Source organism: Vulpes vulpes, chromosome 12, assembly GCF_048418805.1.
Source record: "Vulpes vulpes isolate BD-2025 chromosome 12, VulVul3, whole genome shotgun sequence".
In the NCBI taxonomy this organism is placed as follows: domain Eukaryota; kingdom Metazoa; phylum Chordata; class Mammalia; order Carnivora; family Canidae; genus Vulpes; species Vulpes vulpes.
In genome coordinates, this window is record NC_132791.1 from 179,853,561 (window position 1) to 179,870,220 (window position 16,660).

At 47.8% G+C, this 16,660-nt stretch overlaps 1 protein-coding gene across 4 annotated transcripts in view; it reads right to left on the bottom strand.

Annotated features, from left to right (window-relative positions):
* Positions 1-351: 351 nt before the first annotated feature.
* The window catches only part of ZFHX3 (zinc finger homeobox 3), a 956,897-nt gene continuing 940,588 nt past the window's right edge, over positions 352-16,660 (bottom strand). For all 4 annotated transcript variants that reach the window (XM_072731601.1, XM_026011600.2, XM_026011599.2 and 1 more), the window contains 3 exons: positions 12,912-13,014; positions 6,207-11,690; positions 352-2,189 (listed from right to left, as the gene is read on the bottom strand). In XM_072731601.1, coding sequence (XP_072587702.1) covers positions 493-2,189; positions 6,207-11,690; positions 12,912-13,014 — 7,284 coding nt within the window. In that variant the 3' untranslated portion in view covers positions 352-492. The remainder of the gene's footprint in view (positions 2,190-6,206; positions 11,691-12,911; positions 13,015-16,660) is intronic.

The following is a 16,660-nucleotide window of genomic DNA, read 5'->3' on the forward strand; positions in this document are numbered from 1 at the left end:
CCATTGGTATCTGAATGCTAAGATAGCAAGAAATTTAAAACTGTAACAAGGTGGACTGCTTTCCCATACAGTGCATGCCGGGCTCCTCTGTGCTATCAACGTGGGGTGTTTATTGAAAAGGGGGCAAATATACAAGGGGTTTAAGCTCCAAAGACATTAGGGAGGCCCTGCGGACTTCTGTTTCCCAGACCAATAGTACCTTCAAAAGGACACAATGTAACAGGGTTAAGGGTTTGTTTGTTTTTTTTTTGTTCTTTTTTTTTTTTTTTTTGAATATTAAAAGAAAAAAAGAAAAGAGACAAGAATGTAAAATCACCGGCATAGATAGGTATATGGGAAAACAACCCACGCTTTTTCTTTTTTTTCCTTTTTTTTTTTTTTTTTTTTTTTTTGGTTAGAAGCTTTGGAATTGCAGTTAGTCTATTTTTGAAATTGGTTTGTTATTAATCTTTTTATTTAAATTCATTTGTTTGTATTGTTCATCTTCAAAGCTTACAATCTGAAGGTGTCCGTTCCTACACTGGTCAGACCACTGTCCTTGGGGCAGCTGGGGTCTTTGGGCCCCTCCACCGGGCTCGCCGGTCCGTCGGACTTTTGGCTGAGATCCGTGTCAGACTCCTCCGAATAGTCGTCTGTTGGCATCGAGGGCTGAACCCCTGAGGTGCTGCATGAACTTGAGGTAACCGTTGAAGATGAGGAGAGAGGAGGAAAAGAAGGGGGCTTCGCGGCCGAAGCCCGGGAGACCACTTGCGGCCAAGACTTCCTGGAGGCGTGGGGGGAAGCGGAGGACGAGGAGGGGGCGGCGGCCGACGGGGGAGGGGGGCTGTCGTTTGAGTGAGCGGCAGACTGCGAGGTAGATGCGGTGCTAGGATCGGGGAAGCAGGCAGAGTGAGGTAATAAACTAGGGTGCTCTTTGGCGTTTCTTGCTGCTCTCGTGATTGTTCTGTGTTTGTGCAAGGCCGACTCGAGATGTTGACTCAGAGCTTCCTCCCCACAGAGCGCGCTCTCGCACGCCAGGCAGTGGTACGAGCCGCCGCCACCGCCGCCGCCGCCGCCGCCACCAACGCCGCCGCCGCCGCCGCCGCCGCCGCCCGTGGGGACGTGAAGCACCATCTCTTGCAGGTTCACCACAGACTGGCCGAAGAAGCAGAGGGACTTCAGGTGGCTCCTCGCCGCCTCCTCGTCACCGAAGCCCGCCTGGCACTTGCGGCAGACCAACTTGTACTGCACCTTTGGAACAATGAAGGGGTCGTAGAGGGAGTCCGCACTTTTGCTTTCTGCTTCTGGCTCTTCGGGGAGTTTCGGCAGGAGGGGGGACACCTCACGGGGTGCGTTTTTCTGCTCTTCTGGTTTGGGGGATTCTTTGGCAGGGTCTTTGTCTGGGGAAGCAGCCCCCGGGGGGACTGGGGTTTGGCTTGCTTTGGGCTGCTGCTGCACTTTTTGCTGCTGCTGCTGCTGCTGCTGCTGCAGTTGCCGCTGCTGCTGCTGCTGGATCGCCTCCTGCAGACTCTGCTGGTATTGCTGGTACTGCTGCAGTAGGGAGCCCGGGGACAGCCCCATCAGGGCCTGCGACAGCGCAGGGCTGTAGGGAAACAGGCCCTCCATGCCATACATAGGCTGCAGGTACCCACTCTGCAGGGCGCCAGGGATCTGGGGGGCATAGTAAGGAGAGAAGCCTGGTACAAAGTAAGGAAGGAACTGGCTCGTGAGCAACGCTGTGGGGTCCGAAGTCAAGGCTGCCTGGAGGGCCTGCAGCTGTGCCGGGTCCACTGCATACTCCATGGCGGGCAGCGGGGCTGAGATCGTGGCTGTGGCCGCTGTGGGGGCATCTCCTTTCTCCTTCTTGGGGACAGGAAGGGGCTCCCCTTTCCCTTTGTGTGCCTTTTCCTTCTCCTTTACCTTCTCGCTGTCTTTGTCCTTGCGTTGCTGTTGCTGCTGTTGCGGTGGGAGCTGTGGTGCAGGTGGTGGCTGAGCTGCGGGCGGCGGCGGCTGCACCTGTGGCTGCTGCTGCTGCTGCTGCTGGGGCTGGGGGGGTTGCTGAGGGGCCATCGCCATGGTGGCTTGTGCTGGGGTTGGGGAGCTCAGCGACGCTGAGGACGGTTTATTTGGTAATCCAGATGTGGGGAGGCCAGGGGAAGGAACTGTTGTGCTGGGCAGACCCATCAAGTTCGGTTTAGGAGACGTTAAAGCTGAAAGAAACGAAGACAGAACCATACGTCAGTCTGGGGTGCTGAGGATGAAGCTCAAGATGTTTTTACTTGTGTCACTGGCATGAAGTCTGAGATCTCAAGGTTTAAAGTTGAAAGATCCTCTCCAAACCAGCATTTTCAGTAGAGGGGTCTCACCAGGCTCAGGGGTGGACAGCCTTATACTCTATAATCAGGGCCCAATCCTGGGTCAGCTCCCCTAGTTCCCCTTTCAGTTAAACAACTTCTAACACCTTCCTGCCACACATGCCACACCCACTAATTCATATGTTCTTTGCCCAGTTCCCCAAACTAGCTGTTTACAGCTGGGACATTTGAACCAATGTCCTTCATCAAAGCTCCACAGAAACAGTATAGCTAAGAGGCCCCACCAGAAGAAGTTGTAGAGGACAGAGGTAACTGGAGAAAAGAGCAAAAGCAAGAAACCTGACCAAGCCCCAAGACCATGTGAACAAACACATGTGCCTTTCTGGTCTCCACTGCTATAGTTGAATGGATGTGTTAAGAGGGCAGAGAGGAGGATGAACAATGGGAAGAAATAAAAACGATCTATTCAGAGAAAACTGTCCCCATTACCTTGGCTCACCTAATCTGCACTTTAACAAATCTGTTGAAAAATGTAACCGTGTAGGCATATGAATCTAAAGTTTACTGGAGAAATGAGCATTCGCTCTTCCTACCCATTGGAATGACATACAGATGCTTGAGAAACCACCCCCAAGAAGAGGAGAAAAGCAGTATCAGAAATGGGAACAGCCCAGTGTGTTGGTACCAGTGCTTCCTAAGACATCACAACCTACTCATACTTATGGGTAGTAAAGATTTTTGACCAAGTCAACAGGCCCGCATGGGGTAGATACCCATCTGCAGTCACACTCTGCTTATAAAGCCTTCACTCAGCCCAGAGCTTAATATCCATCCTCACTCATATTTCTCCCCTACTCTGAGTGTTTTGTGCCAGGTATGGAAGACAGCATTGCTATAGGTGCATCAAGACTAGCAAGGTGGGGATACCTGGGTGGCTCAGCAATTGAGCATTTGCCTTCAGCTCAGGGCGTGATCCTGGGATCCGGGATGGAGTCCCACATCGGGCTCCCTGCACAGAGCCTGCTTCTCCCTCTCCCTGAGTCTCTGCCTCTCTCTGTGTATCTCTCATGAATAGATAGATAATTCTTTAAAAAACAAAACAAAAAGACTAGCAAGGTGGTGGTGGTGGAGGACAGCAATGTGGGGCAGGGAGACCAGATGTGCTGAATCAGGAGATGCTGGGAAGAATTCACAGGCAGTGGACCTCAGAACATTACATTCATCACACTTAAGAAACTAGACCGTATTCATCCCTTCTCTTTGGAGGGCATCAAAATGTAAAATAATAAAATTCCACAGCTCCTCACTATTTCATCTGGACCACCTTCTGCCAAAAACTGGGGTTGTGGGGGTGTGTTCTATAACATGACACTGTCCTTATGAGAAAACACACAGAAGCCTAGATATGCGTGAAAACAATGCTGACTTCACACTGGTGCAACATTTAAAAACCTCAAACTTCAGATGACGAGGACAAGGTTGCCTCAAGCTGCCAATCCCAGAAAAATAGCCATTAATGTTTGGAAAGCGAAGGGGGATGCCTCCCTTGGCTTCACAGAGCAGCATTAATTTACTCTTTCAGAACAGCAGAAAAGGACTACTGAAATGAAGTCATCCAGTTTCCTCAATGCACAGAAGGAACTGAAACCACAAAGAAGTATGTGACTCAGAAAAAGCCAGTAAAGGTTCACTGGTTAAACTGGCACGCACAAGATGGAGAGCGAATGGATTATGAATTCAACAACTTAGGACATGGCTCTCTCTCTATGTACTTCTAGGCAACAGGCCTGCTCCACGTTATAGGTTGGAGCCAGACAGAGCCAAAAGATCAGTGAGGCAAGGAGAAAACATCTAGAGATTTCTCCATCTCTGTGGCATCAGGCTTTCAGGAGAAAAATCCAGGTCAGAAGGCCTTAAACTGACTTCTGTATCTTGAATAGAAGAGAAAGGAATGGTTAAGAATTATTTACAGAACCCTTGCTATATTTACCAACTTCTGTATTAGCCATATATGATGTAGTAGTAGCTCAATATATTCTCAAAATAATTCCGTGGCCTCAGTTTTCTCATCTGCAAAATTACCACTAATAAGGCATCTCATCCCCCGATACCTGACGTGTGCCTCTGGAGTCAGACTGACGCTGTAAGGATTGTGTCTGACACACAGCTGCTGTTTGGCCTTATGCCCACCCACTGACTGCATGGAACCTCAACTTTCCATAATATATGGTTGTAGGGACTAAATGGAAGGTCATATGGAAAGAGCTTACCATTGTACTTGACATATTAAATACAAGTTCCTTCCCCCATTCCAGATCCAGCGCTCCTGCGAGCTGTGGTACAGTCAGGTGGTAGTAACTGGGGCACACCTGGCTGCCTCTAGTAATTAAGAGCATACCTTTCTATCTTGAGTCCACTGTTAGTGGTCAGAACCTGAGTAGCACTAAACATATACCTGTTGACTGACTGGCTCATATTGGGTGTTGTGGAAGGAGCACATAGCACTGGGAGCCTGGAGGCCTGGGTGGGAGCTCTGGCTCCTACCCTAGCTTGCTGAATGGTCTTGACCTCTCTGGCCCTCAGTTTTCTCATCTGTAAAACAAGGGGAATAGATCAGACATTCTAATTCTAATTTTTTTTTCACATTATTACGAAACCAAGCCCTTCTGCCAAGGTCCTGGGTTGCAAAGGCAATTCAGTGCCTAGACACGTTCCATAGCTTGATTCTTGCCTTATGTCTTGTTGGCTTTGGCAGAATTCTGTGACCTTACTTGCCAACAATGGTAAGCAATGACTTATGCATCTTAACCTTTTTACCACTTCAACCCCTGAGAATGGGGACACATTCTGAAGGCAAGGAGGCACTTGAAAGGCTCTTGTTTGGTAAAAGTACAGTGGTCAATGCAGGCGCTGAGTGGGATGGGGGAGGGGCATGACTTCCTAACTTTCACCTAAGTTTCACAGGATCCTGGAGGTCCAGTTTAGGAAAGACAGCTGGCTCCAGAGAAGAGGGGTGGCGGCAGAGAAGGAGGAACAAGAGGACACAGGAAGAACTATCAAACTCCCTATTAATAATAGAAAAATAAGAGTACCAAGTATATGACTGAATTAGGGAGCTGGGGGGGGGGAGCAAGAAAGAGATGGGCAAAAGGAAATGAAGGGGTGATTGAAGATCCTAAAAATGAGCATTAATGTTTTTTGTCTGTCTGAAGACTCATAACCATACTGCCCAATACAAGATTCCTAGTCAGTGCGTTCGAGTACAAAGGTAGTCTCATTAAGAACTACTGTAACCACTGTTGTCTGGCGAGGGAAGAAGGCCAGGAGTCAGGATCCATCTATGAGAGCTTCTTTGTGACAGCAGTTCTGGCAGCACAGCTCTCTAAAAACAGGGGCAGGGACCACAGGTAAGGACAAGGACTTGATTTAAGTTCTCTTAAACCAGTTTCCATAGAGCACAATCCAGAATTAGCTAGGATATTCAAATGCCTTCTATTTTCAACAAATATCTAGAGGGGATTGGCAGTTTCACAAAGACTGACTGAAAGGGTCTCTGCTAGAAACCGCGTTCTTGAAAACACCCCAGGATTTAGGATGCCAGGACCCTCAAGTTCTTCCCTGTAGCATACACCCTGGTTGTTACTGAACATCGGGCAAGAGGAGAATTTCAGAGCAGACTGTTCCAACCAGAGGATCCCATCCCTGAGACAGGGAAGTCCTAGAACCATATACACCACAGCACTAGGGAGACTCGATGAAAGGGACCAGAAGTTCTGTTGCTGTTAGAAAACCTGAAAGGGAAGCTTCTTCCTATCTGTCCAACATTCAGAGGGTTTGGGTGGTAGCCAGAGAACAGAATGCTAATGGGGCAGCAATTTAAATGCTTTAAGAATCACCTGGAGCAAAACCCACCTGTGTTGGATGGAGTAAAGCCTGGCAAGGAGGGGCTGTTGAGGCCGGGGAGCAACACAGGTGGAATGCCCTGGAGCGCCGGGTATGCTGTAGGAAGGTTAAGAGCCTGAAGAGGGGCATTGTCAAACATCCCTTGCTGCTGAGCTGCCAGTCCAAGGACCTCATTGGCCTTTTTAATCCGGTCCAACTCTTGTTGAGCCATCAACTGACGTACAGTGGCTGGATCAAAGTATTCTTTCTCCTTGTCCAACTGGCTTCCAATGGTGTCTTTAACTTTGGAGATATGCTGTTGGGAAAAGATATGGTCACGTACAGACAGCCGAGCGCTGTACTTGATGCCACACAAAGTGCACTCTGTTTTCGGTCCCTCGTAACTTGTTTGGTTTATACCAAAATGCTTGGCCATGCTTAACTTGGACTTCTTCTCTTTTGCCCGGGCATTCTGGAACCAGACCTGAACAACTCTCTTTGGCAGTCCAATATCATTGCCCAGGACCTCACACTCTAGCATGGTGGGTGTCCTGTAGTCATTAAAGCATGACTTTAGGACTTTCAGCTGCAGATTGGTCATCTGAGTGCGAAAACGTTTCTGCCCTGGCCGATCCCCACTGTCTCCAGATTTGCCTGCTGACCCACTTGCACCAGGACTCGGGGAGCAGGGGTCTGCAAGGCTTGAGGTTTCACTGTAGTCCACTGTACCTTCATTGTCATATTCCTTGCTGTAAAAGCTTGGGGCTGGGCTGACCAGACCAGATGACAACCGATCTTCATACTCAGACATTGCCATCATGGCTGCTTTGGTCAGCCCTTCATTGGGTGCAGAAGAGGATTTGGTTTCAGTTGCTATTCCGGTCGCACTGTCATTATCTGCATTGCCCTCATCTCCAGTAGTGGTATCAGTGATTGCTGTGTTGACAGAGGAACAGTCATCATTGTCCAGCTTGGTTTGGTCAAAGTTAAGATTAACTGAGGACATGGAGGGGCTTTCAAAGTCTTCAATCCCTTCCACCTTGATGGAAGAAGGACTAAGAAGAGTTCTGGGAGACAGCTCCATGGTTTTACTCACAGGTGAGAGGGGAACACCTTGGGCATCATTACTGCTTGGGGGCAGGTGGGAAAAGCTGGCTCCATCAAAAATATCTCCTTTCATCTGGAGTCCCCCATCGCAGTCTAAAAGCATTGCAGACAGAGTTAGGTTGTAGCCAGCTCTCTTGGCTTCGTGCCAATGACGGGACCGGATATGAGCCTCGAGGGCAGTCTTGGCTTTGAAGAGTGCTCTGCAAAATGGGCATCTTCTATGGGCCTGGGCTGGGCCCACAGCCCGGAACTGTCCTTTCCGTTCCCGGGCTCGGGTATTTTGAAACCAGACTTGTACCACACGTTTCTTCAAGCCCACCTCGTGCGCAATGTGATCCAACATCTTTCGAGTTGGATTGGAGTCTAATAGATACTTTTGGTACAGAATTTCTAGCTGTTCTGGTGTAATAGTTGTCCTCAAACGTTTGTCTCTCTGGGGTTCTTCTCCTCCTGTTCCACTGTCATTTTCTCCAGGGCTCGCACTGGCCTTTTCCTCCAGCTTCCTCTTCAGAGTGTTCATCGTGGAGGTTGGAGTTGAAGGAGAAGTGGCCGAGCTGGCTGGAATCTGAGGTATGGCCCCAGAGAGCAGCTGGCTCGCCAGGAGTGGGTTACTAGGGTCAAACAGCATGAAAGGCATATCCAGTGACCTGTCCAAAAACTGGGGGTGGATGAACTGGTTCTGTGCACTCAGGAAATGAAGCTGCTGATGCTCCTGCCAGTGCTCAAATGATGGAAAGGCCAACTTACATTGGTCGCACTGGTAGGGGATTAGCTGAGGAGGTAGGTTTGCCAACTGTTGAGGAGTCGACGTGTGGAGGGGCTTGAGGGGCAGGTGGGAGAGCTGAGAAGGACTGGGGCTCGATTGGGGTAAGGGGCACTGAGGTGGGGGTGCTTGTGGAGGAGGCTGTGGTAACGAAGTGGGGGAAGTGAGCTGTGGGAGCTTTTGCTGGGCTGCGCTGGTCTTCTGCTCGGGTTGGTCTTGCTGCTGCAGCTCTGCCTTTGGTTGTCCTTGCTTTTCTTGGGTTTGGTTTGGCTGTGCACTGGGAGGTTCAGACTGCTTTGGTTTCTCATCACTCGCCTCTGTTTTTGAACTAAAAGTGGCCAGTTCATCAGCCTCCGCTGTGAGCTGTAAGAAAGCAGAAGAAGCTGTGTTGGCTGATGGTGCTGGGGCACTGTAAGCCTGTGAGGGCATTGGGGTGCTGCAGGAGGAGCTGGTAGGTGTCAGGATTTCCATGGCATCCATGGAATCCTCATTTTGGCTGTCATCCTGCCCCTCCTCATCCTCATCCTTGTAACACAGCTTCTTCTGATGCTTGATGAGATCAAAGATGCGCTGAAACACCAGGCTACATTTTTTGCACTGGTAGTTCAAGTTGCTTGTTCTAATATACCTATCATTTGTAAGCTCACGCCGCTCTCCATCTTTGCCCTCCCCCTGATTCTCATAATTTTTCCTGGCCTTCTGTCGGGCATTTTGAAACCATACCACTATGACTCTGGTTGGAAGGTTCAGTAAATTAGACAGTTGCTCAAATTCGTCATCCTTTGGGTAAGCATTGGCATCAAAGAAGTCCTGCAGGACCCTCAGCTGGTAGTCAGTAAACCTTGTTCTTGAAGACCTCTTGCTTCCCCAGTACTCCTGCTTCTGAGGTTCTGGTGAAGGGGGCCGAGAGTCGATCTTGAGCTCCTCCAGGCTGGTGATAGGAGGATTGCTAAAGTTGTAAGGGGAATCCTTGTTACGCTGCCGCTCTTTGAAGAGGGTGTTTCTGAACCAGTGCTTGATCACTTTCTGGGGCAACCCAGACTTGTCTGCCATTTCTTTGATCTGCTCTTCACTGGGGGAGTTGTTAATGTCAAAATACTGCCGCAGGACCCGGAGCTGGTCATCCGTGATCCTAGTGCGAGGCCTCTTGTTTTGCTGTTGGAGGAGGCTTGGATTGAGCTGATGCTGGTACAGCTGGGCTAGATCTGCAGGCAGAGGCTCCACAGGTCCAAGTTGAGGGGGCAGCTGAGCCGGCAAGGTCTGCAGTGGCATCGTCTGCATCATCAGCGGTGAGAATATGGGCAGCTCCATGGGCATTGAGAGTTGGGTGAGTGGCACGGATGGCTGGGTCGGTGCAATCGTGGGTGAAGTGATGGGTGGGGCTGATGCAGGGATGGCTGGCGTGGAAGCTTGCTGAGGTGGTGCTGCAGGAAGAGGGGGTGGAGGAGGTGGTGGGGGAGGTGGTGGCGGTGGCTCTGGAGTCTGGGGCCTTAGGGGGTACAGTTTATCATAGTGCTCTCGGTACTGTTTAGCAAATCTCTCCAGCTGTTTAAAGGGAAAGTAGTTTTGATGAACGTGCTCTTGATGACTCTTTAAAATCAAGATGTTAGAAAACAGCTTGCCACAGGAGTCACACTCAAGCTTTTCCAGATTCTCTCCCTGCTCAGTCTTCCCATTCTTCTTCTGCACCTTCTGCTTATTCTCGTTGTACTGAATGACCAGCTCAAAGCCAAAGTTCTCCAGCAGGGCCTTGGTGGCATTCCCTCTCGCATCTGAGGCGATGCGTGGAGGGAGCATGGAAGGCTCAGAACTACCTGCTGGTGCCAACTCTTTCTTCTCTTTCGCCTTCAAGGCATCTGGCAGCGATTCCTTGGGTCCTAGGTTGCCCTCTCCCACCTCGGCACTGTCCTTCTCTCTCTGGCTTTCTTTTTCTTTTTCTTTGATGATCAATTTGTTTTTCTTTTCAGAGTGCTGGCTTGGCTGGAGAAGGGCAGAATGACTCTGGGCCAGAGAGAGCTGGCTTTGCTGCTGCTGCTGCAGAATCTGCTGGTGGCTCTGTGGTGGGATCTGGACCTGAGCCTTCAGGTCATCCAACAGGCCCGGGCCTGTCCCCGTCAGTGTCAGTGCCCCGCTGGTCACTGGCAAGCTCACCTCAGGATTGAGCTGGAACTCTGCGCTGGGGATGTAGAAGGGGAAGAGGAGATGCTGCTGCTGCTGCAGCTGCAGCAGGGTCTCTGTGGTCATGGGGAAGTGAGGAAGCAGGGTGGGGTTAAACAACTGAGACTGGATCAGGGCAGCTTGCTGCTGCAGCTCCTGCTGCAGATGAGCCTGAACCTGAGCCTGGGCCTGGGCTAGTGTCTGTGCTTGCTGTTGTTGCTGTTGCTGCTGCTGTTGCTGCTGCTGTTGCTGCTGCTGTTGCTGCTGCTGCTGCTGCTGCTGCTGCTGTCTGGATGCAATCATATCTGCCAGCTTCTTCCGATTGGCCTCCTTGGGCTCTGAAGGGGAAGTGATGTTGGCACCAATGGGATTCCCCAGGGGCGGCATCCCTACACTTTCAGTGGGCACTTGGCTCAGTAAATTGGAGCTCGGAGTGATGCCAGCACTGCTCGGGTTGGTGGTGGTGAAGGTGTTACTGCCACTAGTGCTCACAGGACTTGGGGTGGAGGAGCTCAGGGAGACACTGCTGCTGTTCCCTGTCCCATTGCTACTGCTGCTTGCAGCCTCCAGCTTGGCTGCTCGGGCCTTAGTTTGATGCAGCACGGACCGCATATGGATCTCCAAAGTGGAACTCTGGCTATAGGCCACATTACAAGTGTTACACTTAAAAGGTTTGTTGTCTGGGCTGCTGGTGGGTTCTGGCTGGCCAGTTGCCGATTCTTGAAGGGCTCTCTTCAACTTATGCAGGTGGGAGACAGAATTATAGTGCACTAAGAGGATATTCTTTTGAGTGAAAGATTCCTTGCAGACGGTACACTTGTAAGGGCGAGAAGGGTCTAGAAATTTCTCCATGGTGAAATTGGGACCTTTTCTGAAAGGTAGAGCTCTCTTTGGCTCTGAGCCTGAGTCTTCTTGTACCGACCCAGAGTCACTGCCTGTTGGGCTCTGTTTGTCTTCTAAGTCACTCTCTTCCTCCTTGTCTTCCTCAACAATTATGGTGTGGTCCTCAGCCAGGGTAGGATCTCCCATTGCCAGGAGGTCCCCATTGGCCAGAAGGCCACCATAAAGCTGCTGGATGTCAGCCTCACTCAACTCCAGGTGGCTTGTCTCAAGGTGTTTTTTCAGAGCCTGAAAAGTTCGGAAACTACGCTGACAAAGACAGCACATGGTGGCAGCTCTGATCACATGGTACTGAGAATGGAGCTGCAGCTTTTCAATGGTCTTGAAAGCCAGGCTGCACTGATTACAGCGATACTTGTACACATGGCGATCGGACACAGGCAGCTGAGGCCTCTTGGCATGAACCTCATTGAAGTGCGTTTGAAGAGTGGCAGAAGTTTTGAAAATCTGGTTGCACCCCTTCTTCCAGCATAAGAAGCCTGAATCTTCTCTCACAGAGCCTGGGTCTGCAGGAGAGGGTTTCAAATCTCCGCTGTGCTCTGTGCTTACAGAGGGCAAGATGTTCTTTCCCAGATCCTCTGAGGTTTCTGTAAAAACAAAACAAAACAAAAACAAAAACCAAGCCCAGTGATAAAGAAGGCTTTGTTTCAGGATGGCACCAGAACTATCTACCTAGCAAGTCCTCATGAATACAAAATCTTATAGTAAGGGAAATACCCAATCGGAACACAGACTCTCCATAAAGCCCCCTAGAAAGAGTGCATGTTATAAGCAAATGCACATGAACAGAGGGGACTAAAAGGAAATACAAAAGTTTCCTTCATAATAGGTCTGTATCATATCATGGTCTTTACACACCATTCAGTTGCTTAATTCAGAATCTTAAATTTCTCAAGAACTGTGATCTTAGACTGGATTCTCCTTTAACATGGACTTGAAGTATAAAATATGTGATTTAATGCTATCCTAAATGGTGGGGAATTTAAGATAACTGCTATTGTAATATAAGAAATTCTAGAATATGTTTTTTAGCTTATTTTGTTATAATATTACTTTTGACTATTAAGAAACGAACATTCAGTGGCCATTAAAATACATCAAAATTGTTTTCTATAGTGGTATCATCATTCTGACCCTCTTAAAGTCAGCTGTATCTACCTTCTAATATGGACAAATTACGGAGGAAGGTGTGGGGCAGTAGTGGGGCTCAAGTCTTCCCAGTTTAAATCTCAGCTGCTGACAAAAGGTGAAAGATGTAGGAGAGCCTCTAAAGTGGAGGTCTAACGACCCATCTAGCTAGGAACCACCACAGGGCACCAGCATCCATGTCTAAAACAATGTTCTTTCCAAATGTACTTCTATGCTAGAGCTCAAGACAATCCCAGAAGACTCAAAGAAGAACTTTGTGCAGAGGAAGCTCCTGGAGAGAGACAGCTAAATCAGTGCCCTGAAATGCCTTGAATGCTCTAGAAGGCCTTAATAAAGTCCTCAGAGATGGTGAGTCATGGCTCTATTAACTGAGTCTCTGGTTATTCACTCCCTAAATGTATAGTCTGGGGGGAACAGGTGTCCACCAAAATCCCACTGGCTCTCACCTTATTTTCTTTCCACTTTCAACTATATAAATAGTGTACAAATACATGCCAAGAACCAAAGTATAAAGTAGGTGACACCAGTGCCCCTTATCTCTTAATCAGTTACATTCACCTTAGGAGGACTGTAAGGATTCTTGGCACTCTTGCTCAGTGAATATTTTGGCCCAATATTTCATTTTGTTTCCATTTCTAGGCGTCAAGAATGACACTAACCAGGCTGCTTTCCTGCCTCTTCCAAACTGGAGTTCCCGTCTCGATCTGGAATAGCTGCTGGGAGAAACATGCTGCTGGGCATCACCATCTCAGGGGTGGTCACCTGAGGAGTAAGAGGCAGAGAAATGAGGAGAGTCAAATGGAGAGGAAAGAGACACAAAATAGGGAAATGTGTAAAAATTATTTAATAAGCAAAATTAGCCTTCACCAGGGTAAAGCTGGAAGTGTCACTTTTCATAGCTCACTGAAGATTCATGTTTATTAGACAAAGCTCACATCAGTCAAAAGTGTTTCTACGGTTACATTCTGGACATAATTAGCAGTGCACACTTGAAGAATAATCTTATTATTAATATTTTTCCTTTATGCAGAATTTTGACTTTGATCACTGACAATGTTTTGTCATGGGCTGTGAAACTTCTTGTGCAACCAATTAGGTAGATAAGTTGAAAGGCCCACCTTAAGCTGCTGAAAACATAATAAGGGCCCTAATTAAATCATACCTAGTAAAGTACACTGTAATCTTGAAGCAGGGAGCATTGTAGTACTGTTTTCAAAATGTATTCAGGCAAGAAGAGGAGGGGAATAAGAGCGAAGGAAAGGGTAAGAAGAAAAGAAGAGAACAAAGAGAAGGCTAAGGACACGCAGACACATTGGCAGATTCTCCAGGAAACAACATTTTGTAACCCTTTAGAAGCTAGATCGAGTGCAAATGAACATTTCTTACAGCTCACTTCAACCAGAATTTCTTCTAGAATCTTTGCTTGAGGTGCTCAGCATCAGAGGGAGCGTCTGGCCAGTGTCCCAGCCACAAAGGGTGCCCTGCACAGCATTCAACACTAGGGAAGCCCCACCTTGACCATGGCTATTGTTTGTTTGCTAATACGGCAATTCCAGAATCAGCCTGGATCAGGTTAGATCCTTGGATATTTTTCTCTAGGCTTCTCTGACATGTGGCCAGAAGTTTGTCTGAAGAAGTTATCATTTGTTCCACATTTACATGATAAGCAGCCCTCAAATTCAACATAAGAATTAAAGATTCATTTTAAAAGAAGTAATATTCCTTTGCCTGCTATAGGGTAGAAGGCTAGTAGGTGATGATCTTGCTAAATGAATAAGAAATGGTCTCCTGTTGGATGACAGTCTGAGAAATGAACTGAACAGAAACTTCACTCACACCACTAACCTTTCTACATGGTATCCAGCCCTACCTGAAGGAATAATTTTCCCATCAAACTCAGGTATCTTGATAATATCTTCACCTGCTGTTGCAAAGATTGGAACATCTAGATTACTGCTTAAAATTAAATAAATTAGTATTAATTTTTAATGGTTTGAAGATCCTGGACTTGCTCAAAATAGCTTGCTGACATGTTCCCTAGAAGCATCGGTGAAAGGCTCCAGTGCTAGGGGAAACCCAGACAGCTGTCCCCATGAACACCAAAAAGGTAACTAACTCCTCAGTACATTTAGGGGTTCAGCAACCCAGATGCTTGTAGGTACAAAAATTAAGCAACAGGCACTATGGAGAAAGGTTCTGAGAAAGCTCGTGTTTCTGAAGAGCAGGTGCATGGCAGGTGAATGTGTGTGACAGAGAATTCCTGCTCACAGACATCTGCACCCTCACACAAAGCTCGTCAGCAGCTGGTTAAGGCTAGCTGTTGATGAATCGTTAGGAATGGAGCAGAGATTGCCAAACTCATTCCATCTATTTTCTTTTTAATAGAAAGCATTTCTGACCAGTATGGTTGGGGAGTCCAGCGGGAATCCAAGAAGTGAAAGGTCACCGATTAATTTATAGTCCTCAGCCAAGGGGGAGCACGAGGTTGGGGGCAGGAGGGGGAGAAAGGGAAAGGAAAAAAGACTTCCCCCCCACCTCCTTTCTCGGTTGTAGCTGCAGGATCAGTCCTTTCCAGGGATCTTTAGGAATTATGAAAAATGAATCATGAGAAATAAAAAAAAAAAAGCCCTACAGAGTAAAAAAGAATAAAATTATCTAACACCTCAGCTGCACATCATTATAGAAAACTGTGGGCTTTTTATACGCATTACAGTAAGGCAGACATCCCCTCTAACAGACTCAGTACGACGGATCAGTAATTGTTTTCATACACTTTAATTAGAAAAACTCAGATGGCTATGAATAATAATGGAAAAGAGAGACTTTTGCACTTGAAAGGTTGAAGTCAATCAAGTGTGAATGACGGCAAAAAAGAAAAAAAAAAGACACCAATTCATCAGCCCTCTGTTGTCTCGCCGCGACTTTAATCATAATTCCTGATTGGGATTCAAGAAGGCAGTAAGCAGAGGTTCTTTGTCTGCCTTCACCTTCCATCAATTAACTCTTCCCGAAATATAATCATCAACCTCACATGCTCCTCTGCATCTTAATCTGGGCCTCCAAACCTGTAAGTCTTGCCCCATATGTGTTTAAGTAATTACTTTTATCTACCTGCATCTTCTCATCTGCAGTGTACCCAAATTCCCTCTGGGGGCTAAAAGGGTTTGGTATATAAAATTTTGATGGGCAAGAAATTCCCAGGGGGCAAAAAGGAATGTCCCTAAAGGGAATCCTGAGGATCTAGAAATTCTGGTGGCACATGTGTCTCAACAGAGATTGAGAACGGAAGCCTCTTTCTTGCACAGGCTACTGGAGGGCCCCATGGTGATCCTCAGACACTAAAGTTTCCATGCCTTTGTCTAGGCCTGCCTCTCCTATGAGTTTCCAAAGCTTTTCACTCAAACTTTGCAGGTTTTGTAAAGAGCCATAGAGTTCTGCCAACAGCTCATGGAGGAGTTCTGCTCCCCAAGGAAAAGGAGAGTTGCCAAACATGGAGTTCCTTCAACACTTGCCTTGGCATCCCCCTTGTTTTCCAGTCCTATCTGGTTACCAAATGGTGTGGAAGGTTCAGACTCTTCTAGCCACAGCATCTGATGGACAGCTGAAGGTCATGGGAAGGGCAGTCACTCAAGTGTACTAAGCACAGTTCTATGAAGACCTTCCCTTTCGCTAGGTGCACTGGAGCATGTAGGTGTACAAGAGGACACAACCTGACTGCAGCATAACCACAGCCATCCCAGATGTGGCCAAAGCTCAGAAGCCCTCCAATAACTGGATGGCATCACCTTCCTCTCCAAAGAAAACACATGCTTGGAAACACTCTTTCCTCCCTCCGTCTTCTCTCTCCCCACTTCTACTCCATCCCAGGCTCAGAAGCCAAACAAAAAGTTACAGGTTTGGCCAGATGACAATATATAATGGATACACACAACTATACTTTCTACATTTCACTATACCATCCATGTAGATGGATTCTTCTCTTAATCTGTACACTCGTAAACATAAAATATGTTAAATTATGTCCCCAATACTCAATGTATAGAGGGGACGTGGGACTGTTTAAAACAGACTTTTGGGGCACCCACAGGGCACAGTTGGTTGGGTGATCGACTTTTGGTTTTGGCTCAGGTCATGATCTTGGGGTGTTGGGATCAAGTCTTCCGTGGTGAGGCTTGTGCTCAGCAAGGAGTCTGCTTGGGATTCTCTCCCCCTCTGTCCCTACCCACCATGTGCATGCACTGCATGCGTGCATGCGCGCGCACACACAAACACACACACACAATCTCTCTCTCTCTCAAATCTTTAAAAACAAACATTTAACCAAAAGTAAAACAAACCTTGCTCTAGTAAGAAAATTCAATTGATTAGAGCCATTATTTCCTCAATTTGGGTCTTCCAAGACTGGCCT